At 31.2% G+C, this 27,008-nt stretch overlaps 1 protein-coding gene across 1 annotated transcript in view; it reads left to right on the top strand.

The window, feature by feature from the left end:
• Positions 1–24,759, top strand: part of Chic2 (cysteine rich hydrophobic domain 2) — a 43,158-nt gene extending 18,399 nt beyond the window's left edge. The window contains exons 2-6 of the mRNA XM_076864234.2: positions 431–485; positions 617–772; positions 17,944–18,000; positions 18,167–18,226; positions 21,717–24,759. Of these exons, the coding sequence (XP_076720349.1) occupies positions 431–485; positions 617–772; positions 17,944–18,000; positions 18,167–18,226; positions 21,717–21,767 (379 nt within the window). The 3' untranslated portion in view covers positions 21,768–24,759. The remainder of the gene's footprint in view (positions 1–430; positions 486–616; positions 773–17,943; positions 18,001–18,166; positions 18,227–21,716) is intronic.
• The last annotated feature ends 2,249 nt before the right edge of the window (positions 24,760–27,008 follow it).

The following is a 27,008-nucleotide window of genomic DNA, read 5'->3' as shown; positions in this document are numbered from 1 at the left end:
TGAACTCAGGGTACTATATCACTGATCTAGGTTCCCCCTCCCTGCCCTGCTGCCTGCCCTCTTTATTTATTTATTTTTTTTAATTTTTTTTTCTTTAGTTGTAGATGGACATAGTACATTTACTGTATTTATTTTTATATGGTGCTGAGGATTGCACCCAGTGCCTCACACATGCCAGTTGATTGCTCTACCACTGAGCCACAACCCCAGCATACAGCCCTCTTTATTTTTATTTTGAGATAGTCTTTTTAAGTGATCAGGCTGAGTTCAATCCCCAGTACCACAAAAAACTTGTGATCTTCTTGCCTCAGCCTCCAAATTTCTGGGATTACAAGCCTCTGCCACAGAGCTAGTCTAAATGTTTACATTTTTTATTTTTTTATAACAGTGATAGATAATAACATTTTCTTCTTATTTTTTTAAAAAATAGATTTGGACTGAGCAACAAATTTGAATCAGAATTCCCTTCTTCATTAACTGGAAAAGTGAGTGGCTCAATTATTTATTTCCTGTTTAGATGTTTCAAAACAAAAGTTTTTCCTAGAAAATTAGACAAAACGTATGAGACATGTTTGTTAATATTTCGATGTTGTTATTTCTTAAACTCTTTCTTTAGGTAGCTCCTGAAGAATTTAAAGCCAGCATCAACAGAGTTAACAGTTGTCTTAAGAAGAACCTTCCTGTTAATGTACGTTGGCTACTTTGTGGCTGCCTTTGTTGCTGCTGCACATTAGGTTGCAGTATGTGGCCAGTTATATGCCTCAGTAAAAGAGTAAGTTGAATCATATATTTAATTTTAAGTTTAAACTAATCAAACAAGTCTTGCATGTACCTAGTTTTTATTTTATTTTTTGATGGTACTAGGGATTGAACCCAGAGCTTCATGCTTCCTAGGCAAGAACTTTACCTGGGAGCTACATCCCCAATCCTAGTTTTTATTTTTTCTATTTAATGGATCACATTTACAAATATTATACAGAAATAATCTGATCTAATAGAGGAGTGGTTAAGTAAATTATTATATATTCAAATGATATTGGATAGCCATCTAAAATTATAATTTTTATAATATAGGAAATTACTTAGGAAAAAGAGAAGAATATGTTATCATCTATATCAATGATGATATTGTATAGTGATCAAAGATGCTGGGTTCAACTCTACCACTTATCTCTGTGACTATGGACATATTTCCTAACCACTTTAAACTGTAGTTGAAAAAAAACTGTAATGATAATATTCACCTATTACTTGAATAAGATTGTTATAATAATAAAATAGTGTTTATAAAGCTCTTAGCTGAACAACTGAAAACAAGTGGGCAAAAAGTATTGATTAGTAGCATTTTTACTAAGTAAGCTAGTACTCAGAAGAAATAAAATAATTAGTGGTTATTTGTAGTTGGTAAGATTATGGGGAATTCTTTTGTTATTGTAAGTTTTCTGTAATGAACATGTAGTGACTATGCAATCAGAAAAAAAATCATATAAAAACTCAGTAATTTGACAGCTTATAATAAAAGATTCCTAAGAGGTTAATGGATATAGGGCAAATTAGTATAGATTGAATATATTGTATGTTTTTGTTAAAAAACTTTTTAAATGGTATATGCTCAATGGTAAAGTGCCCCATTCAAATGAAATAGTATTCAGTTGAAATTAAATTGTTCTGTATTTACACATTTCATTTTGTCACCAAATAATGGTAAGGAAATATGGAATAGCAAATTCTATTTGGCCTTTGATTTCTGTTATAAAATAAGAGGTGTATCTGAAGTTTTTTTTTTTTTTTTTAACTAGTACATTTTATTGATGGGAAGGAAATAATGCCTTTATAAGAAAATTACTTTTGTAAATATTTTCTTTTATATTTATAATATTTACTTATCTCTAAGAACATTTCTCTTTTTCATAGTTCTCATTAGATATCTCTAGACTGCAGAAAACTCTTTTTTTCTCTCTGGTAGTTTGATCCACAGTTGAATTGCTGCCCTTAGATCCCCTTACTTTCCCCTCTACCATTTAAACATTTGCATTGTTTAAATAACTGCTGTATCTCACTTGGTTGATAATTGCTGTTATTTAACCCAAAGAACCAGAGGAGTGTATTACTGTAGAAACCTTTAAGGTCTAGCTATTTTGGTTTTGGTTTCGGATCCTGTGTTTTTCACTTTTTAAATCAATAATGCAAGATATCTCAATGAGTGTGTAGTGTATTTAGGAGACAAAAGTAAACATTTTACACTTCCCCACACATTATCAACTTAAAATCCTTTTTGAGATACCTTTATTAAATTTCTTTTTGTGCATAAGGTAGATGTGGTTTTTTTTTTTTTTTTAAGAGAGAGAGAGAGAAAAAAATTTTTTTTAATATTTATTTTTCAGTTTTTGGCGGACACAACATCTTTGTTTGTATGTGGTGCTGAGGATTGAACCCGGGCTGCACGATGCCAGGCGAGCGCGCCACCACTTGAGCCACATCCCCCAGCCCCTAGATGTGGTTTTTTTAGACTAGTTCTATCTGTAGTTTCAGAAAGTACTTTTCATTTAGCCCTATAGTATTCAGTGTCAGGTCTCTCTTTTTATATATGTATGACTAGATGGAACATTTATTTGATGGATTTAATTTTACATGGAAGACTGGGGATGTAGCTCAGTGGTAGAGCACTTGCATATATTTATCTATAAATCTATATATCTGTATCTACTTACATACACTCTACTATCTAATGAGAATAAAGAAATATAACTATTGCTCTAAAAAAAAAGCTGTGCATTTCCTTGTCTTGGGTGTAAACTGTTATATAACCATGGAGATAGTGAAACTTCATAGATATATGTAGAATATTAGAGAACCTGGAGAAAGAAATTTTGAGCCAGTTGCAGTGCTGCATACCTGTAATCCCAGCTACTTGGGACACTGAGGCAGGAGGATTGGAAGACGGAGGCTGGCCTGGGCAACTTAGTAAGAACCTGTCTCAAAATAAAAAAAAATATGTAGGACTGGGGAATGTAGCTCGGTGGTAGAGCACCATTGAATTTCATCCCTAATATGCCAAAAAGAAAGAACGAAAAGAAAAGAAAGAGGAGCTTTGTAAGATGGGAGCAGAGTAATTACCAAAGTACTAAAAAACTTCATATATATGATTTGTAAATATATGATTTATAAATTTATGCTTTAGCTGGGTGCAGTGGCGCCTGTCTATAATTACAGTGACTCAGGAGGCTGAGATAGGAGGTTGGCAAGTTCGAAGACAGCCTCAGCAATTTAGTGAGTCCCTAAGCAACTTAGAGAGACATTGTCTCAAAATAAAAAATGGGCTTGGGGTGTAGCTCAATGCCCCTGGGGTAAATCCCTACTACCAAAATAATAATAATAAATTTATGAGTCTTAGACTCCAGTACAAATCAGGTCCAAAGGCACACTTTTATTCAGTTCAGTGTTTTCATTTTCCTAACATTCGTGACCAATTTGAATAACTTAATTTCTGCCTGCCTTTGAAACTCATTCCTACCTTAATGCCCGGTTTTTATGACTTTTTCCAGAGACCTTGTTTTTAATCTCTGCTGTTATAATTAGACATTCTAAATTGAATTTTTAAAAATTATCTTAGGTCTGTTTTTGAAAATTATTTTTTCAGAATGCATATAAAAGAAAATAGTAGCAGATCCATGATACCATCATACAATAGGAACACTATGATTTCTTTGAGTAATAAAGGCAAAAATCCTGTTTAGTCAAGATAGTTGTTTTTATATATTCACAGTCTAAGGAAATATAGTACATAGCTAGAGGTTAAAAATGAAGATAAATTTTTATACTATCTGCTTTCCTGAACTTCCAGAATTCTATCTAGATACTATGTATCAAGAACCCCTGAACCAGGTGCAGTCATGCATGTTTATAAACCCAGTGACTCTGGGGGCTGAGGCAGGAAGAATGTAAATTTGATTCCAGCATCAGCAAGTTGGCAAGACCCTGTCTCAAAATAAAAAGTTAAAAGGGCTAGGGACATAATTAGTGGTAGAGTGCTCCTGGGTTCAATCCCAGGTACTGCTATAAATTAAAAACAAACAAACAAACAAAAAGAACAAATAAGTAAATGTTTAACAATTAAATAAAATATTTTTAAAAAACCCCAGAAAACAAAGGATCCTTCATTTAGAGGTGCTAGTATTTTAAAAAAGTCTAAAGCCCTGCCCGATTACTAGTCTGTGAGCCTCTTTTCTCCTTTATCTGTGATGTAGAATCCTCTTATACAGTTAGAATTATCTCAGATTCCAGGACAAATCAGGACCAAATGTATAGTTTATATTCAAGTCACCATTTTCATTTTTCTGACATTTGTCACAAATTTTGGTAACTAAATTTCTGTCTTTCCTTTGAAACTCATCTTCAACTTACTGCTATCTCTTTATTACTTGTTCTTGTTTCAGAGGCTTTAATTTATCCTATTATTATTATTATTGTTTGACTTCATTATTATTAACAACCTTCTGTTTTTTCCTTTTTTTAAAAAAAAATGATCTTTAGTTTATTTTTGAAAATTATTTTTTGCACTGGAAATTAAATATATCGTAGTGGTACACTGCTTGCCTAGCATGTGGGAGGCCCTAGGTTTGATCTCCAGTATCACAAAAGAAAAAAAGGAAGAAAATTATTTTTTAGTATACCGAAAAACTTATTTTTGATGTATGGTTCTATCATTTTTGATAAATGCATAGAGTTTTAGGTAAAGCTACTACTATAATCAAAGTACATCACAGTGCTCTCCAAAAGGTTCTTTGTGTTTTCCCTTTGTAGTCATACCCTCTTCACTTCTTAAGCCCTGGTTTCCACTAATCTGATTTATGCCTACAGTTTTATTTTTTTCTAGAATATTATATAAATAAAATTATGCAAATATATGTAGCTTTTTGAATCTGGCTTCTTTTATTTAGTATTGTGCATTTGAAATTTATCTATTTTGTTTTATGTATTAGTTTTTTCCTTTTTATTGCTAATAGCATTTCATTCTGTGGATATATCATATTTTGTTTTATCTGCTCACCATTTGACGGACATTGGGTTATTTCTAATTTTTGCTGATTTGAATAAAGCTTGCTTAAAAACATTCACATACATATTTTTGTATGTGAATGTTTTTAATACATATTTTTGTGTGAACCTGATTTTTTATTTTTAGAGTAGGATTGCTGGGTCTTATGGTAAGTGTATGCTTAATTTTTTAAAAAACTTCCAAACTGTTTTCCAAAGTGAGTAAACCATTTTGCAGTCTAACCAGTAATGGATGAGAGTTCTAGTTGCTCAGCATCCTTGCCACACCTTGGTAATGTTAGTTTTAGAAATATTAGTTATTCTGACATGTAAGTGGTGGCATTTTATTATGGTTTTAATTTGCATTACCCTCATAATTAATGATATTGAGCACCTTTTCATGTGCTTATTTGCTGTTTGTACATCTTCCTTTTTAAAGTGTTGAGGGCTGAAGGTGTAACTCAGCGGTACAGTGCTTTACCTAGTATTCGAGAGGCCCCTCGGTTCATCCCCAGCACCATAAAAACTAATGAAAAACAGTTTTTAATTTTAAAAATTGTTATTCCTTATTGATTGTTGAAGGGTTTTGAATGTAGCCCTGAATCCAAGTCTTTTGTCAGATTATGTTCAAATGTATTTTTCTAGGCCATATCCTGTCTTTTTAAAAAAATCTTAACAATGTCTTTGACAAAGCAAATGTTTTTGATTTTGATAAAGTTCACTTTATCATTTTAAAAAAATGAATTCTGCTTTTAGTATCATATCTATGAATTTGCTTAGGCAAATTCAGTGATCCTCCAGTGATCCCTTCTCTCTTTTTTTCTCTGACCAATTTGAGTAAAGGTTTATTAATTTTATTGATCTTCTCAAATATCAGCTTTTGATTTTGCTGATTGTTTCTATTAGTTTCATGTTTATATTTCATTGGTTTTACTTTGACCTTTATTATTTCCTCTCTTTTAAAAATTTATCTATTTATTTGTTCATTCTAATTAAGTATATATGACAGCACAATGCATTTTGATTCATTGTACACTTCTCTCTTCTTATTTTGGGTTTGATTCATACTTCTGTTTCTAGTATCTTAAGGTAGAAATAAGGGACCTTGATATGAGACCTTTTTTTTTTTTCCCTAGTGTGTTTAGTACTATAAATTTTCTTCCTGAGTACTACGTTACTAGTATCACATAAATTTTAATATGTTGTGTTTTAATTTTCATTTGATTCATTCTACTTTGTACTTTGCCTTTGATTTGTTCTTTGAACAATGAATTATTTAGAAGTATTGCATTTAACTTCTCAATATTTTGGGAAATTTCTAGAGATATTTCTATTACATTATTTTAATTATGATTAGATAACCTGTTTCATATGTTTTGAATCTTTTTAAGTTTAGTGAAACTTATTTTATTACTAAGAATATAAACTGTCTTAATAATTGATCCATATATACTTAAAAAGAATGGGTATTTAAGCCAGATATGCTCGGTAGGCTGGGCAGGGGGATCATGAGTTCACAGCTAGCCTGCACAAAACCAAGGTGCTAAGCAACTCAGTGAGACCTTGTCTCTAAATAAAATACAAAAGAAGGCTGGTATACCCTACTCCCAAAGAAAAGGAGAGAAAAAAAAAAGAGTGTGTATTTACCTGTTATTCAAATTTTTAAAAAAAATAAATGTCAGCTATGTTAATTTTTTTTTCAATTTTTCCTTTTTAGTTGTACATGACAGTAGCATTCATTTGATGTAATTATATAAGCATGCGATATATCTTATTCTAATTAGGATTCCATTCTTGTAGATGTACACAATAGTGGGATTCATTATTGTGTATTCATATATTTACATGGGAAAACTATCCCCCCTCCCTTCTGTTCATTCCCCTTTGTCTAATCTACTGAGTACCTATCTGTTCTTCCCCTTTCGTCCCCTTATTATGGTTAGCTTCCACATGTCATTGAAAATGTTTGGCCTTTGGCTTTTTGGGACTGGCTCATTTCACTTGGCATGATAGTTGTCCAGATTTATCCATTTACTGGAAATGTCATAAAGTCATTTTGCTTAATGGCTAATCTCTATTGTGTACATATAGCACATTTTCTTTATCCATTCATCTGTTGAAGGGCTTCAAAGTTGGCTCTAGCTCTAGCTTAGCTATTGTGAATTGAGCTGCTATAAACTTTGATGTGGTTGTGTCATTGCAGTATGGTGATTTTAAATCCTTTGAATATATACTGAGAAGTAGGATAGCTAGATCGAATGGTGGTTTCATTCCTAGATTTTTGAGGAGATTGATATTTTTATTGATTTTTCTCTCCATTAATTTTATCAGTTATTTTTTCAGTTTGTGATTTATATATTTTGACACTTTATAACTTGCTTCCTAATTTTTCAGATTTTTTTGGTCTACTTCATAGATTGCTTAATCATTATGAATTGACCTTTATTTTTCTCTGAAATCCATTTCATGTATGTTAATGTAGTCATTCCGACTTTCCTTTCATTAAAGTTTGTATGGTATTTCTTTTTCTCTCCTTTTAGCTTATTTGTGCCTTTTATTTGAAGTTCATTTTGTATAGGTAATTTGGGGTTATTATTTGTTTTTAGTTTTTTCACCCAGTACTCGGGTTTGAATCTAGGGCCTTACCTATGCTTGGCAAGAACTCTATACCCCCAGCTATACCCTCAACCCTTTTTTATTTTAGACAGGGTCTTGCTAAGTTGCCTAGACCGGCCTGAATGTAAAGATTCTCCTACCTCAGCTGTTCAAGTAGATGGGATTATAGGCATGTACCGCCACACCCAGTAGAATTGGGTGTTTCCTTTTTATTTAGCCTGATAATTGCTACCCTTTTATTAGGGATTTTAGACTTTTTACATTTCTTTTGATTATTGATGTGGCTAGATTTAATTCTTTTATTTTAGTATTCCCCTCACCCCAGTTGTTTATTTCCATTTTCCTGATTTTTTTTTTAAGTAATAGTTTATTGAGCTTAAGTTCATACAGTCATTTCAGGACTGGGGATGTAACTTAATGGTAGAGTGCTTGCCTTGTGTGTGTGAGGTCCTGGGTTCAGTCCCCAGTACCATGAAGGAAGGATGGAGGGAGGGAGGAATTTTTCCTATAAAATTGGTAAGCGTTCTTTATGCTGCTAGTGTACTGTTCTCTTGGGTCCCCTTCACCACCACATCACCCGCAACAGTGCTGAGGATTAAACTCAGGATCTTACCCATGTTGGGCAAGCACTCTACCACTGAGATACAACTCAAGCCTCTTGGATTATATTTATTCATTAATTCAGTGAATGTTCCTGAAATAACACTGTGGGCTTGGTACTGTTTTTGATGCTGAGTTTATGTAGTTTCTATTGTGGACTTAAAAGGTAGGCAAAAGCAATAAAATAAGTATAAAATAATTTTAAGTTGTAATTAGTGCTTAGAAGACAATAAAACAGTAAACCTCAGCCTTTCAGCATGTTCTTTGTAAGAGCCTGAAAAGCTTACAAATAAATAAAATGTTTCAGCTTTATTAAATAGATTTTATGATATTTGCTTTGCAGAAGCTTAGTTTTGTTTATGCTTTGCTTCTGGGCTGTGCCCAATTCATAGTGTTAGAGGTTAGATAACGTATAATGTATATCCATGTCTTCTTTTTTTTTTTTTTTTGGTGCTGGGGGTTGAACCCATGGGTACTTAACTACTGAGCTATATCCCCAGCCTTTTTATTTTTTATTTTTAGATGGGTGTCACTAAGTTGTTGAGGCTGGTCTTGAACTTGTGAGCCTCCTGCCTCAGCCTTCTGATTTGCTAGGATTATAGGTATATGCCGCTGTGCCTGGGCTGGCTCATTCTTTGAAGAAACATGTTTCATAATTTTATTGTGTATTATATTAAGGAATTTTGCTTTTATTGTTTTCTGTTCTAAGTAACTGTTTCACTTTTTGTTTCTCTATATATGCATATATCATATCCTGACTTTATAGACTTTGTTTATATGTGCTTTTAGCCCTTATCTTTTCTCAACAAAGAACTAAAAAGTTTCACACTGTTTAAATATCAACTTAACCTTGTTTTTACTTTTAAAGTTTTCTTTTGCATACAAATAAATAGTATAATAGAGTTTAAGTCCTTGTTTTACTTAAAGTTTTAGTATACTTAGGGTTACTTCTGAATATCTTTTCTCAATCTCAAATCTACTTATCCAATAACTGTAGGTCACTCTGGTTTAAGGTGTATTAGGAGTTGAGAATCTAAACGGCAGAGGGTTGAGTGAGTAGTTCAGTGGTAGACCACTTACCTTACCCATGTGAGATCAGGGTTCAATCCCCAGCACTGAGAATATTATAGAATATTATGGTGGCACATCCTTATAATCCCAGCAGCTTTGGGAGGTTGAGGCAGGACGATTGTGAGTTTAAAGCCAGCCTCAGCAATTTAGCAAGACACTTAGCAACTCAGACCCTGTCTTTAAATAAAATGTAAAAAAAGGATGTGGCTAAGTGGTTAAACACTCTTGGGTTCAATCTTCAGTGAAAGAAAGAAAGAAAGAGAAAGAGAGAGGGAGAGAAAGAGAGAGGGAGAGAGGGAGGGAAGGGAAGAAAGAAAATTAGATGGAATAAAAAATTAATGGAAGAGGTAAAGAGTAGTGATTTATTTTTTACTTTGAAACAGCAGGTAGCTTTGAAAATCTTAAAGAACGTCAAGGGAAAGTGAACCAGGAGAAACTAAGCAGAAAGTTAAGTATATTTGTATATGGAAGGAATTTGAAAATATATGCAGTTATACTAATGGTACTGAACTTTCAAACTGATTTCCTCTATATTTGGGATTTGAACATTTGTAGTCATTAATTCTGAATCCTAAACGAGAAAGGCATTGAACATTCAGAAGAAGAATTAGATAAGAAAAATGCCTCTAACATATTGCAGATAATGAAATAAAGCAAAACACATTTGAAAGGATATTATCAAAATTTTAGTGAAGTAGGACTCCTGAAAAATTTCTAATGAACAAGGCATAATGAATGAAGTATATTCTAGTAACACTGTTATTATTGATTGAAGATATAGTGCTAACCTTTTTTTAAAAGAATGCTATCCAATTTGCTTTATTTTAGTAAATATATTTATAAGGATTTTAATTTGCTTTGATGATCTTAATCTTTTACTCTTCTTTTTTGACTTTTACATGCTTTTATTAAGTTCTGAAACACCTGGTCTTTGTTGTAGTGGAAAAGTTTATTCTAATACATTTATACATTAAAAGTTGATGGTAAAGTGATAGTTTTAGCAATTTGAAATACAATTTTCAGAAATTTTCAATAAGAAAACCTGGGAAAAAAAAACAACTTGAATTCTAAGTTTGTGTATTTAAATTAGAAATATCTTAGTTTTACATTTAAAAAAGTCCATCACATAATTTTAGATTTTTGACATTTACATGTAATATAATTTAAGGTGTAATGGCTTATAATACCAGTTACTTCAAATCACTAAATTCCTGATATTTGTATAACTTAAAATATATTGCTTAAAAAGTAAAATCTGTATTGACATACAGTGGAATAATAGACTTCAAGAAGCAAATGAAGAGGAGAATAATCATTGTATACTTACAAGGCAGAAAATATATATTCTCCTTTAATTTTCACAACAATCCTATGTGGTAAATATCATGGTAGCATCTAGTAATCATTGAGTGTTTTCTGTATCTCAGGGATTGAGTTAACCAATTTATTTGTATTGTATACTTCCCAAAATTCCAGGAGTAGAGACATTCATATTATTCCTATTTTAAGACTCAAAAATCAAGTAACCTGTTTGAGGTTTCTCAGTTTATAAACTAGAGAAATTTAGCAATTCGAAAGATTTCTCAAGTTAGAAAATTCAGGTTCATAATACTAGGTTATAATTTACCTAAATTTATCTAGTTGATAAATGGCAATAGCATATAAGCATTGTTTTGTCATTTTCCAATGATAAATGCTCTATTTAGTTTTTCACAGCTTTACTGTTACAATTTTTTTTCTATCTTTTGCATTTATTGAAGCTACAACCAATAAAGGAAAGAGACTGTAAAACAGGTAAAGTGGATATGGGATAAAAGTATATTTTAATAAGATTTTATACATCTCAGAGTTGATGTATTGCTTTTCCTGTTCAAGCCTTATAAAAAAAATAAATGAAAACGAACAGACCTGTCTTTGAAAAATTTTTTGCTTCCTACTCCCTAGCAAATACGCGCTCATGATTTCTGATAAAGCTCTTTTTTCACTAATGTTGCATTCTTTTTTATTTTTTTTTGAAACATGTATTTACTCTCAGAGTGATTAAAAATGACATGTAATAAGTGCCATGCAAAGTTGGAAAGATGAAAAGAAGAATTAAGTTTTCCTGTAACCCTACTTTAGGTTGTGAAGTTTTTTTGTTTTTTTTATTTTTTTGCCTCTTCTTCACTTGCAGTAAAGAAACCTTATTTCATTCACTTTGCAAAAGTGGTCTCATACAAGATTTCTTACAACTAGAGGAATACATTTATTGCTATTTAATTTTAAAGACTATTCTAGCCTTGAAAGGTAGAAAACTGGTTCTTATATAAATTGAGATCGTTAGTGTGAACAGCACTGAGAACTTGTTTTTAATTAGGGTAAAAACGTGTTTCTAAATTCTCATTATAAAGAGGATACTGATAAAAGTGAAGTTTGAGCCTTAAATGTACAGAGGTGGCAGTGGGACTTCATAAAGATGTGTTAGAATTCTTAGAAAATGTGTTTTTCTCAAATCTGGCTGACTTGCAGTTCTCTAGCATGGTATTATTGATGTGGTAGTTTATAGGAAGATTTGTCTATCTTCCTGTCATCAATCTGTTGTTAACTAGTCCAGTGAGATTTTTTACTACCAAATATTATGCTTTCCAATTCTAGGATACCCATTTCATGTTTTATAAATTTCACTTCCCTTTTTAAATTCTCTGTTTTTTCCATCTGTCTTTACTCTCTGTTTTCTTGGATATTAATTAATCATAATTTTAGGGTCGGTAAGTAATAATTTGGTTGATGACTTAAATAATTTGCATGCCATAGATATATTATTTGTCTCAAGATCATCTGTTAAATCTGACACATTCTTTACAAACTCAATAGCTCTGTAATAGGTACCACAGAAAAAGTATGAGGTTGTAGGCCATATTAATTTTCAAATCCTAGCTCCACTGTTTTCTAATGTAGCTTTAATGTTTCTTGACCTCTCTAAGGTTCAGTTCTTATATGTAAAATGAAAGTAATACAATCTACCTTATAGGTTTTGTTGTGCAGGTTAATAAATAAGGTAACAAAAGGAATATACTAGCATGGGTCAGACCCCATATCAGGTTCCATAAACAATAATTCCTAATCCATTCTTATTTCTCCAGTTGTCTATTTTAATCAATGAACAGTTGATTTTTTTTTTTTTTTTAAACTGCTTTTCTACTTCTTGGTCCTAAGCACTGATTCATCCTTTAAAAATTATATTTAGTTTTTCAAAAAGTCCCTGTAGTAGTACTTATTTGGTGAAATTAATTTGTCTTATGAATAGTTCTTTAAATTTTCTTCTTTCAGTTGAAATTCAGTTTTAGTTTCCTGAAACATTATTAGTATTTTGTTAAATGTAACTGGGATTTAGTGGATCACTCCCTTGAAATTTTGTGTAGCATTTTGTATATGTGCCTCTTTTTCTGGAGAAAGAGTCTGTTAACTTTAATCATTTATAAAATGGTGTAATTTTAAAAGTTATGAGCCACTCACTAGCCTAGCTCATAAACTCTTGATGAAATTCAGTTTAATCATACATTACTTAAGATTAGCACCTATAAGTGATGGCTCAGTGCTGCCTCGAGGATATTTTTGATCCACAAATGTTAGCAGTTGTTTAGCTTATCTCTAACAGAGGTACTTTTTCTTCTTCTTTTTTGCAATTATGGGGATGGAACTCAGGACTTCTTCAGGCTTCACAAGTGTTGTACCCCTGAACTACATCCCCAGCCCCAACAATACTACTTTTTTAACAAACATTACTAAAAACTTTATTCTAATGATACTTTAGTGGATAATTTAGTATATCTAGATTATTTGAAATTCAGTGTTCACATTACAATTTTTAAAAGGAGCTTTTATGTAGAGGAAGGGAATTTGGTTAAAAATTCCTTTGAGCAATTAATACATATTCTTGTTATATGGTTGGTAATCCAAGTTTTTCATATGTCATAATTTTGAGATATGACATAGAATTTTCTGCACATAATTGGAATATAAGATTTAACATTAATCCAGAACAAACAGAAGTAAATCAAGTAATTTTCTCTTTAGTTCTCCAAAGTTAAAATAATCCATTCCAAATCATATGTTTTCCTTCTAATAACTTATAACTAAAAATATTAATTGTTTCACTTATTTTAACAATTTCAGTTTGTAGTGAAGTCTAAAAATATGTGTAATTCTTATTTGAAAAACATTTAAAAGTTAAAAATAAGATTATGAATACATTTAAAGCATTTTAGTTAAAGCTTAATGAATTATACTTTTAGAAGTTTAAAATTCAAAATTTGTTTTAAATAAGAAATTGAACGTTTGAAATTTGGCTTTGACATTCTCTGATGTTATGAATAAATCCAATTCAAATAAACCTATAAGTAGTGAACTTTATCTATAAAGTTAGTTAAATGAAATTGTTAAAATATTTTATAATCAAATTTGAGGTTTTTTAGGAAATCCTGATTTTCTATTTCAGTAATTTAGGTTTTCACAGTGTTTCATACTTTTTTTTTTTTTTAAACTATTGTAAGCTTACTTTATATTCTTTTTTGGAACTTACAGGGTATGTCATATCTAACCTTGTTGATTAGCCACCCAAGTAAGTTGTTTTGTGCATTGTTCATATCCTTTGACTTCTCTTGCAGTTCTCATGTTTGGGCTTATTCCCACAGTTTTACCAAACATTTCAAAGCAACCAAGCACAACAAGAGTAGAAGCCAAAATGTTTCTCCTTATGGTACTACTGCTTATTACTCAATTTAAATCTATTTAACGTATATTTATTAATTGAATTATGTTTTTTAATCTCTTGTTATTTTAAGAGGCTATATTAGAAGTAACTCACTAATAAGGAAAATAAAACCACCAAGATGTTGAAATGAAGAAATATGTTGTTACTGTTTTAAAAGGCAGGGCCTTCAAAATGAACTCTCAAGGGAGGTGGGTGGGAGTCCAGATGCTTGAAGCTGTCCTCTTCCAGGTTAGTGACATGACATTCTCACAAAAAGTTGTTTTGCTTACATGGTGTAAGTTGGTGGTCCTGGTACTTTTAATTAAAGAATCCATCATAAAATTAGATTTCTTATTGATCATCTTAAGCAGAAGGACTGAGGATTCCTTGGTAAAGAACCACTAACCTGTCCTCTTACCCCCAGGGTGTAAGCACTGAAAAGGATTAAGGCCCACTGTAGGGAACCTTGTACTGAAGCCTGCACTGCCCTTTCCCCTGTTCTTTCAGCTAAATAGAAGATCCTTAGTTCCCATGACTATCAATTCGGGGCTTTTCACAAGCACTAAATTCTTTAAAGAAAATTAAGATGACTTATTTTTAAAAGCTGGCGTAGAAAAATAATGTTTTATTGGTATTTTTTGTTGGCAGGCCTCTACATATTTTTTTCTAATGGTTTAATTTGCTGTATTTTGAAACCTGGAGGTCAATATAAACATTTAAATTCCAGGACAGGTTTTTATATGATTAAGTTTGCTTGTCCAGTTAGTTACGGTAGAGTTTGGCAATGTTGAAATTAGAAATAGATCTCTGATAGTTCTGTGGACATAAACTCTTAACTTTTATTTCTAAATGACTGCAATTGAAGTTTGAAAGCTTTGAAATTGCTTTTATAAATGCTTAAGTGTCATTTTTTTCATGATCTGTCAAATTGGTATTGTATTTAATCTTGAAAATATATTTTGATTTTGTTAACTAAAATTAATTGCAGAGTATTAAACATTCTCAGTAGTTACAGCTTTTTTTTTCCGTTTAATTTGAGCTTTTGTTGCTACTAACAAATAATTTGTGGCACAGTTTCTTTTCTTTCTTTTTTTTTTATTTTTTAATCTCTGCTAGAATCTACATACTTGTCACCTTAGTGTGCAAGAAATGTTCCACTCAAATCAAGGGTTCTTTCTGGTTTTGTATGTTCTCACCTGCTCCTCACTGTAAATCATTGAGATGTCAAGTGCAATGATTAATTAAGCTGCACGTGCAAGTGCCTTTTTTTTTCACCTGTCAAGCAGGAAAGAAGTCTTATAGCAAGATTAGATGGTGCTAATTCACAGCTTTTACTTCAGACTGTCAAGTGTGTAGAAATATTGTATATTTAGATGCTTATTCAGAATGTAGCATAGCAGGGTTTGTTTGGTTTAGATTTCTTAAATATTTTAAGACACAATTACTATAACAAACCTTATCGTTAAACTCTCAATTAGAGACAAAGAATAAATTCAGAATTCCTACATAAGTATTTTGGAATTTTAGGTTCATACTTTGTAATTATGTAATTATTTTTTATTCAAATACTGGTAGTTGATGTAAGTTATGTAAAGTAAATATTTTAAAGTTTTAAATTGTGTTTGTATATGTGTATGTATATATATATATGCATCATAAAGAATTCCATTTTCATATGTAGATTTTCATGGATTTAAATTTCTGATGCAATAAGATGATGCTAACAATATTATTTTCTTTAAGTAATAAATATTTGCAAAGTGTAGTGTTAAGCTTTTGGATTCTATTTTTAATGTGTTAATATAAAACAATAGACTTGGAAAGCTAGTTCTCTCTCCCTACCCTGTTTCTTTCATCACCCCCTCCAACCTTTAAACCATCAGTAAAAGTAAAACCTCAAATTGTATAGTAATCTTAATCTATTATTAAAAGGTCCTAGAAAGGAAGATTACAAGGTAGATTCAGGTTTTGAATCGGTTTTACCATTGGTTTAGCAGCGGGTGGGCAGGCAGATGCCTGCTCATAGTAGAACCTATTGCCATTTTTCACCATTGATAGAGTAGCCTTTCAGAGTCAATGAGCTCTGTCAATGTGAGCTTGTCAAGGCTACAACTTCATAGACCTGAGAGGCGGTTTGAGAGGTCAGCCCTTTTCAGGTTCGCTGTGATGCAAATGAACTTTAATGCTTAAACAACTATTGGAATTTTTATGTCTGCTCCTTGTTCTTTTTTCTTCACAAAGTCATTGACGAGACATTCAGTGCTTTTTAAATTGGAAGTTGCATTGTGCTAAAGACCTAGTACAGATTTACGGAGGGCTGAAAGCAGTTAGATCATGTTCTTTTCATGGTGCGATTAGAATCAAATCGATTTCCCTACAGCCTTCAGCATTCAGATGGCAATTTTAACAAAGCTTGGGGGCTAGACAAGGGACAAAACGACTGAACTGAATGTTAATTACACTCTGCAGCCTTATTTTCTTTTGATTTGGGGCTGACTGGCAACTAAATTAACAAAAAGTGTGACCATAACTGCTGCCCTATTTTCATTTAAAAGGAGAGCTGCCTCTAAAAGGCTATCTTTACAAAGAAACAAGTGAGGTCTGCTGATCATTGTTAACAAGGGCACTTTTTTTTTCTTTAAAATTCTTGCCAAAAAGACTGTTCAAAAAAAGTAATGTAATAAATTAGTCATTGGCGTATTATCACCCAGAAAGGTAGTTGATTTTCTGATTTCTATGGCCTAAGCTTGGAAAATTTAAGAAAGTAGTGGTAATTCGTTGGTAGCTATGAATTATAATTGGCACTTACGTGATTTTGGTATGTTTTTAGCATGTTCAACATGCTAAAAGGTAATATTAGAACTAGATTACAATAAATATTTAAATAAGTATTAATCTTTTACTATGTAACACTAAAATTCAAAATCAACTTGATCCTAAAAATTTTCACCTAGCTCATCCTTGTTTGACAGGCATTACATATTTGATTATTAGTATTTATTTACAGTTGTACCATATTAATAGCAGTAGATGCTTTTTTCCTTCTTAAGAAAACTGCAGCTGCACCAAGTTGCAGTTGATCCTTGTGGCAATACTATCACTTTTGCACCTGCAGCTGTGTCAGTCTCATCCTAACACCTGGCATCATGAATTATACTCTCCTTTATTCATCCTTCCAAACAAGAAACATTTCCTGCTGCATATATATACTGGAACAATCAAGTGAAATGAATTTCTCAGTTGATTCTTTAAAGAGTACTATGTATTAAGAATTTGGTTTGACTACCAGACACTACTTTTATATTGGTTTGAACAAAATTTTGACTTTGTTTAGAAACTCTAACTGGAATAATTAATATTTATTTAAGATGTAGACATTATTTTAAAGTATGATGTTAAAATTAGTTTGAATTTTATAGTTTGGTGGGTTTTTTTCTTTAAAAATGTTCAGTTATTTCATTTTAAGATTTACCCTAAAGGGCTTTTGCATTTTGTTAGTTAATATTTAAATTATCCTTGTTTTAAAGTATTAAGGGCCTTTGTTACTATTTAAATATTGCAAAAATATTTTTGAAAGAACTTAGAACTTAAACATATATCATTTGGCAGATAAATAATTTTTTAGACATTGATACTTTGAAATCAGAAGCTAGTAAATTTGAAACAGTTAAAAAATACATATGCAAATAAACCAAAGTGTATGTTTATTAAAAAAGTACTGTTTCTGTTCAGGTTTCTATTTCATGCTAGAACATTGATAGTGGTATACGCCATCCTATACTCAGTCACTGTCATGTACTTCTCCCCTTTTCACACAAAAAGCAGCTGCAAAACAAAGTTTTTCTGAAACCAGTCAAGAGTAAACTTTTTCCTCATTTGTCTTCCAGACACGAAGATCGATTGAGAAGTTATTAGAATGGGAAAACAATAGGTTATACCACAAGGTGAGTACCACAGGGAGCAGCTTCGTACTGTTGGGGTCTGAATTGCACAGTATGGAAACAGATGCTTTTGTTGAACTAAAAATATGAAAGGTGGACAAATGGGTTAGTCTGTGTGCTGCAATAAAATAGAGCTCATTTTTCTTCTTTTACTCTCCTACTTGTCTAGCTGTGCTTGCACTGGAGACTGAGCAAAAGGAAATGTGAAACGAATAACATGATGGAATATGTAAGTTAAAGGGCTGTTTTGTGAGTTTCTCTATTAAATGATCATTTATTTTGCTTCTGATCTTATTCTTTCCATGATTATTAATCAGCAAAGGTGTCAGGAGCTTAATCTCCTGAGTGCAAGGATTTTCTACGCTTCACAGATGCATGGGTTTCATGTGCAAGCCTGATTTATAAAGTTATGAATGACTTGAAAACAAGGCTTCACTGTGTTCTGAAAAATAATAAATTAATTGCCAAGATAAAATAGCCTGAACATGTGTTGATGGAGTGTGAAATTTTAAATGCTGTATAAAGAATAACCACAACTTTGGTTACGCAGCAAGTCAGATATGGCTTTTTTATATAATGCTAATCAAGTTTCCAAGTATGGAAGAAAACCTTTCAGCCAAGTCATTGGAGCTTAAGAAACCTTTAGCCTTTATAGACTTTAACTGCCAGTATACCTCAGTGGCCTTTAGAGAATCTTTCAAAGTGTTATTAGAATATTGCTTTGTGAAAATTATCTTAAAAGTAAGCAGGAAAGGAGATGCTGATTATTCTATGTTTTTTCTTTAAAAGATAGTTAATTTTGAATGTATATACAATTTATTTTAGAACTTTAAAATGACTCCTTGATTTACTTGGACAATTGTTTTCCTTTTGAAAAGTTGAAAATAACTATAGGAAATTATGAATATTTATTTTCTCCCTGAACTTGAGTGACTTGAGTGTTTTATTTTAAATATGGAAAGGTTATTACATTAAAAGAAAAAGATCTAAGGAAGAGTTAATTGTTGAAAATTAAAACCACAGCCTTTGTGAAGTACCTGTTATAACATTTCTGATGAATTTTGTCTTTTCTTTGAAACAATATAACCATCATAGATTGTATGTGTGTATAAAAGATTGATTAAAACAGTGTTTAAATAGTTGGAAATTATCATAAAATCATTTTTCTCTATTAGCATTTTCCGGTTCTTTCATTAACATGTCGTCAAATCCCATTTCTAGCCTTGAACAAAAAAGATATTTTTAAGTGTCTTTTTTTTCCCATAAACTAGCTCTATTCAATGAACAGAATAATGTAGATTTTCTTTATCTATTATATCAAACATGTTAATTTATGATGATGAGAAAGACACTTGATACTTCTTTATAATCATAAGAAAAGCACATTTGAGTAACTTGTTTTAAGGTTGACCTATGAAAATATTAGTCATATTTTTTATTATAGATAGTAAGAGGGTTTTGTGTATACATTTTGTGGGGAGGAATAGATATTTAGGAGATTTAAGGTATTTTGTAAGAAATATTTGCTACATCTGTAAATCCAAACAAGTAAGCTTAAGTTGGAGGCATTAATTATTTTTGTACATTTCTAAATTTACTTTGGAAAAGAAAACATCTAAATTATACCTGAGCTTGGAATATAAATCAGTGATAAGAGCACTTACCTAAATGCTCAAGGCCTTTGTTTGATCCCCAGCACTAAAAAAAAAAATTATTATTTCCAATGCTGTAATTTTCAAGTAGGGTATATGAATTTTTTTTAAAAGATTTCATGACTTTTTTTTATTAACCAAAATTAAAATAACTTAGTAACTTCTAAAACATTCTGAACTTTATGCTTTGTTTGGAAAATAGTTTACCTTGAATTTTTAGATAATTAAGCATTTCTAAAATGATTGTATTATCATAGAAGATATCTAGAGAGTAGTACAACAAAAAAAAAAATTAAAAATTGCTAACAAAGAATGTGATTTTTATAGCTAAAAGCAAAAATAACATAGCTTCAAAAAGTCCCTGAGGGGGCTGGGGATGTGGCTCGAGCGGTAGCGCACTCGCCTGGCATGTGTGCGGCCCAGGTTCAATCATCAGCACCACATACAAACAAAGATGTTGTGTCCACCGGGGAAAAAAAAAAACTAAAAACTAAATATTAAAAAAAAAGTCCCTAAGGGTAAGTTTTAAAAGTTAAAATAGCATATAATCCAGTAAGAAGAGAGTGAATGCCTCCTTACCTAAGGAATTCAAGCCTTTTTTGTCACGTAGCCTTCCTTCCCTCAGCTTTTCTATAACTTACAGAAATGTCATTTATTAGTTAAAAAGAAAAATAATTCTTCCTGAAGTATTTTGAATTTTGGAGATAATCTAGAAAAAATACCAACTTTATACTAATTTTTTTTTATTCAGATAAAATAGAGGGATATGATTTAGAAGAAACAAGTACACAATTTTTATGAGTGCTTGGTGAACGAAAAGAGTTTTGTAGGATATGTTTTTTAAAAACTAATGATAATTCAGTCGGTTGTGATTCATTCATTTATAATCTCAGCTGTTCAAAGCTGAGGCGGGAGGATCCCAGGTTTTAGTCCAGTCTGGGCAATTTAGGGAAACCCTGGAAAAGAAACCAGTAGAACTCAAGGGAATACAAAGTTTTCTATTCAAATGGATTAACATGTAAGTGTGTTCAGATTTGGAGATCATATCAAGACACACACAAAAAATAATAATTTCTGAAAAAAATAATTGACATGGTCACCAAACTTGGAAATTGTTCAGATTAAATGCCTTTTCAGTCAGCACTAGTCCATTCAGAGATGGAGCAAGGGAGAGAGTTAAATTAAAATTTAAGATGACTCAAGTTCAGAATAAAAATTAGCTGTCATCAACTTGTATGTATTTGTATTGTTGTGTTTTGCTTTTGTTTTTTTCTTTTAGTTTCCTATTAAAAGTTCCTTTGAAACAAATACATTTTAATCTTTTTTTTTTCCCCTTTGATGGTGCTGGAGATTGAAACCCCGTGCCTTATGCATGCAAGGCAAGCACTCTACCAACTGAACTATATCCCCAGCCCCAAATTTTAATTAATTTTGCTAACTCAAGAAGAAAAGGTCTTTAAAAAATTAAAAGAAGTAGAAAGACCAGTATCCTGTGGTAAAATGAGAACATCTAAAACTTACAGAATTGGGTTGAAAAAGGGAAGAAGCCGGAAGGAAAATATTGGGTCAACTATAGTCACGTAATACAATAGAAAGGATAAGGCTTTGGAGTTAAAACAACTTTTTATTCAAATAGTTACTCCATAGTCCATAATGTTACAACTTGTAAGATTATCAATTTTCTCATTTGTAAACAGCAGTGCTAATACCTCATAAATTGCTAGAATTAAATAGACTTCATCTGTAATTCTCAGTCTTCTCATTCATTCATAATGTGCATGCAAGTGTGTGCATTCCTCTAGTTTGCCAGGGGTACTGTCTGTATCAACCACCTCTACTTACCTTCTCAGACTTATTTTACACTTACTTGCCTGCTTCTTCATAGAACTGAAATTCAGAAAAATTCTCAATGATGAGGTTCTGGGGTGTCAAATAAATGTCTGCTTTAAGAAAATTTGTAGTTTTGATATGTGAATGAATTTTCAAAAAAATTTAAGTGATGAAAGTGAAGTTTTAAGATAAAAAACTGTTTTAGTTCTTTTAAAACTTTCTCTTCTTCCTTTACAGGTCATCCTCATAGAATTTTTACCAAAGACACCAATTTTTCGACCAGATTAGCATTTAGTTTATTTATAGAGACTTTCCAAGTATGTTGTCTTTCCAATGGTGCCTTGCTTGGTGCTCTCCTGGTGGTGACATAACATTGGTTCTACAGAATTGTGTGGTGTTTTTTTTTTGTTGTTGTTGTTGTTGTTTGTTTTCGTTTTTGTTGTTTTTTTTAAATAACCGCATGTTCTGTGTGTGCATATTTGTCAAACTTTGCAAGTTGTTTCATACAGATGTTTAATACTTAAGTTATTGTGCTTTATTCTGTTATGTATTCTGATTTTCAAGGATTACTTTTTGTATTCTCAAAAAAATACATTTGAACTTAGCATACAAAGTGGCCAGCCTTTTTTATTTTATCACCAAGGTACACACAATTCTTTATTTATAAATTTCTTAACATAGAAAATCACCTCTGTAAGACGCTACTTATCTATTCTAACAAGCACACTCTTTGTATTATTTTTTCTTCCTTTTTAAAATTTAACATAGAAATTACTTTAAAATAATAAGTTTTCTTTAATAGCCTTTGGAACATAGCATACCCTTTGTCATATAATTCCTAAATATTCTTTTTACAGCAGATCTATCTGTTAACATTATGAAGACCTATCAAAAAGTTTTGAAAATATTTCTGTCTTCAAAGGTAGTAAGGCAGAATTAAATTATTTTTATTAGAATAGGCAAATCAATGAATGGTATGCATGCATCTAATGGTTACTAGAGCTCAGGATCACAAAATATAGTAGCATCACAATCTGCATATATTTTTGGTCAAGATGATATTAATAATGGCCTTACTTGGGTTATTTTTATTGTTCACCATATCTTATATTCAAAACTATGGCAGTACTCCTTTAAAAATTTCTAAGAAAAAATATTCCTCCCAATCAAATGTAGTTGTAGAATGGATATGTTTCTAAAGAGTTTCGAAAGGAAAACAAAAGTTCTAGATTAAAAGTAAGCTATTATTTAATATCCCAATGGTATTTAGAACAAGTTCCTACTAAGAAATGGAGGACATATTTAGTACTGTTTTTATCTGTGCATTCACTTTCAGTCAGTTATGTTACTTTTTTTGATTGAGAGCGACTGTGACATGAATCATTAGTTTATTATTTTTAAATATATACTACACACATACATACTTTTTTTTGTCTTTTTGATTATAGATAGCCTCCATGCATTTAAAAACTTTTTAGATATCTATATGGCCTATGTGTAAATTTTTGTTTTTATAAGCCTGAAATTATACAAGTTTTAATGTGTGTCAAGAGTTTGTTCCATGCAACTGTGGTATCGAGCAATAATGTGAATAACTTTTGAAATTATATAAACTATGCTTAATAATTTGTATTAAGAATTGGTACCACTATACAATACCTTTTTTCCTTGTATTAAATCTTTTAAATACGGTTTCATTAATTTATATACCTGTATTTTTTAAAAAAGGTATTTCTTTGTACTTCTCCAAAGTACTGTACTTCTACATAAATTTGAATAGTTAAATGCCAGTATCTTGCATCCTATATACTATACTGGACATTAGGAATTATCTTAAAAGCTAGGATTATTATTATTATTTTTTTTTTTTTTTTTTTTTTTTTGGTCAGAGAATGATCTATTTGCCTTGTCCCCCACATAATTTAACAACTTGAATTTATAGAATACTTTTCCTATGAAGAACTCAAAGTACAAAGAATTCAAATACTTCCACTTCTATTTAACTTGTGTCTGAAGTGTGTCCTGCCACTTTATAGTGCAATTAAAAGTAACGCTATTCAAAAACTCCAGTATTTGTCTGGTTTCAGTGTGGAAAATACTGTATCTCCATATAATACTAAATCTGCCTCAGGATTCAGAAAGAGCAAAAAAAATGTAATGACAGTGTAGACTATGCAACACAGAGTTCCCTGTTTAAAATTGTGTAAATCCATATAATGCTGTAGAAATCAGCTTTATAAAAAGAACTTATTTATTTAGATATATTTTTCTTCCCATTATTAGTCTTCTGTCAATAATAATTTTTCAAAATTATATTCCTGTAAGAATATTTTAACATAAGATAAGTTTCATAGTTGATGATATTAAGTATAGAATTTCAAAAAGCTTTTCCTGTTTTATTGAAAGGTAAGTCAGTTGTTGTAAAGATTCCCTGAGAATATGCATTACACTTCCAATGTGTGTGTAGAAAAGAACCATAAATGTTTAATATATTGCATTACCATAAGCCACTTTGAGCTGTTAGAATTTCATGCTTGGATTTTCATAAGGATTCTCCAGTATATTATTTTTTCTTGAATCATGAATTTAAGTACCCATGTTACTGTAAATCAGAAATGTCAGAGATGCCCATGTTATATGAATATTAGTCCAAGAAAATATTTAAAATGGCAATTTTTTTCTTCAGCTCTTGTTTTCTGATTTAAAGTTTGTGAGATATGAATTAAAGGTACTTTCTAAACTGGCCAGGAAAAGATATTGGCAGAAAATCCAATGTAAAGATTTTATATAGGTTAAGTGAACAACTTAGGGTCTTTTAAAATACATCACCTGCATTTTATAGGCAGTCACTATTCCTGTATAGAAACTTTTCTTTTTTCCTCCAATAATGTACTTTGCAAATCCTGTTGTATTTTACTACATAGATGGGCAAGAAGTCACCTTACCTATCTAAAACCATCATCAGATGCTTTATTAAGACTCTTTAATGACCAGATTTCAGTCATTTAAAATATAAACTTGTAATTTGAGCCTAAAATCCACAAAATACATTTAATAAAACCTTAAATAATCATAAACAATTATTTCTTTTTCTTATTAGAAAAGTTAGTTTTGTAATTGAATACTTTCAAATCAAGAAGAGCCAAACCTTTCCCTATGATTGTGTTTTCAGTGTTATTTACAGAGAACTTCTGTATTAGTAGACATAGGCCAGCCATATAAGACTTCGACTTCTGTCAATAGTAATTTTTCAAAATAAAATAAAAATATTTTAACATAAGATTCATAGTTGATGATATTAAGTATAGAATTTCAAAAATCTTTTCCATTTCAATCACTGGCTGCAAAATGATTTTAAGTGACAATATGTACAGTTGGACCTATAGATGCATGAGTTCAGACACTACTACATTATATAACATTATATATGTATTCAGACTGTTTGAAATTTCATGGTATTTGGCCTCACAATTATACCCGTTAGCTACATGCCTGATGTTTCACTGTGAATATTTGCTTTGGCTTGCTCTAGGTCAGTAGTACTAAATCCAAAACTACAACGTATTTGAAACTGTCTTTGACCAAACTCCAGCATCTAGTCCTGGACCCTCTTTTCTTCTGTTCTTCTGAAGCACCTGGACATAGCTCAGAATTGTCTTTTTGTCTTTCTTACCCAAAGCTCCCAGTGAGCATGTTATTTCTTTTGCATTCTTAGCTAGGTGTTTAGAAGACCAATTAAAGTGAGTCACATTAAGTGATGAATGGCTAAACACCCTCAATTCTGCAGAAGTGATACTTGAATTTTTTAAAAAGGGAGTTTCTTAATTGGTGCAGTTGGTGTTTTTCTTCTCAATACATCATATCCAGACTTCTGAGAGCTGGGGGCCGGTAGGGAAAGAGAAGGAAATAGGATGAACCAGAGACTCCTTCTCAGACCAGTTTTTGAAGGAAGTGATTTATGTTTAGTTTTGCTTAGGAAAGGATAGGCCAGTCCTAAACCATACCATTAATCATCCCACAGTAGTTTGTGTATAAACACTTAACCTTTTTAAAAAGGAAATCAACTTTTTCTTTTAATTGATATAGCCAACTTCATGTTGTTTTAGGAACATACTTTTTTATACAAGTTGAGATTTGAAGTATGTCTTTAAATCTTGAGTGATCTTGTTCTGAAAATTTACAAAGATTTTTAGATAGAAATTTAAGAAAAGCTTAAATATTGTATATATTATTAATCATAATTCTGTGTATTTCATTCTATAATAGAGGCCAGTATCTCCCCCAAGATGACAAATTGAAGCAAGACTTATCTTAATATTGAAAACAAAGTCAGGATGCTGATCCTGATCTGGCTTTCATTTCTGATGTTCTACAAGATCATCAAATGACTTGGTCTCTTTGCTTTTATTTTCATTTCCCAAAACAAGAAGATGCTGTGACTACCTCATTGTACTTTCTTTCTTTCTTGGTATGGTGAATCAGACCTATGGCCTCATGCATGTTAGGCAAGCATTATACTGCTGAGCCATACCCCAAGCTTCATGGTGTTATCTTGTTTTGAAATGATAGTTTCAGTAATTCCTGTTACTTATTAAAACCTATTTAAAAGTAAATACATATTTAATGGTGATGATTGATTAGCTTTTTATGACTCATTTTCAATGTCAGCATAAACTCGGGTTACTGTCAGGTTTTGCATTTAAAATGAAAGTGGCTGGGTACTCCCTATATGTACTTAACATATTTTACAAATTAGGAAAACATTAAATATAATACTTGAAATTCTTATTTTAGTTATCAATTTTAAAATGAGGGCAGCTTTTAAAAAGTATTATCAGTGATACTGTTTAGGTTTTTTAAAATTTTTTTCTAATGAGACACTTAAAATATATTTTAAGATACTTAAAGTCACCTATTTTTTTACATTCCCCTTGCTTTCATAAACATGGTGTTCTTAACTCAAACTAGATTTTTTTTTCCTTTTATGAAAAAGACAAAATTGCTTTTGTAGTTCTTGATCTCAGAAATATTTCAATGAATTAAGCACACAGGGCACTCTTAATTTTTTGCAACTAAGCTATTTATTGCTTTGTTGTTTTTTAAAGAAACATAGTATTGTCAGCCTTCAACAAGATAAGTGATAGATGGGTATTTTGTCTACTCTCATATTGAGAGGCAATATATCTCCTATCATGTCTTCTACTGGGTCTTGATCTAATTCCAGTTCTTTCTCTTGATATTAATTACTATGTATATTTAAAGTCTAGAAGGATTATAGTCTTCTGCTTCTCCGAGAAACCTGTTGTACTAAAATTAAAGATCTTCTCTAGTAACAGTTTATTTTAATTAGGTAGTTAAAACAATCCTATTACATTGCTACAAAGTCTTCATAAACAGGAATTTGTGTTCCCTCAAGTTATCAAAGCCATTTTAAGTTCTATTTCTTAACTTTTGTTGAAGCTGATAGAGTTCTATCCTCTTAGAAGAGTGTATTATTGAGAAGCTTAGCATTTATGGCAGTAGAAGCAA

Source organism: Callospermophilus lateralis, chromosome 8 (genome assembly GCF_048772815.1).
Source record: "Callospermophilus lateralis isolate mCalLat2 chromosome 8, mCalLat2.hap1, whole genome shotgun sequence".
NCBI lineage: Eukaryota > Metazoa > Chordata > Mammalia > Rodentia > Sciuridae > Callospermophilus > Callospermophilus lateralis.
The sequence above is the reverse complement of the archived record's forward strand: the minus strand, read 5'-3'. Positions and strand labels throughout refer to the sequence as shown.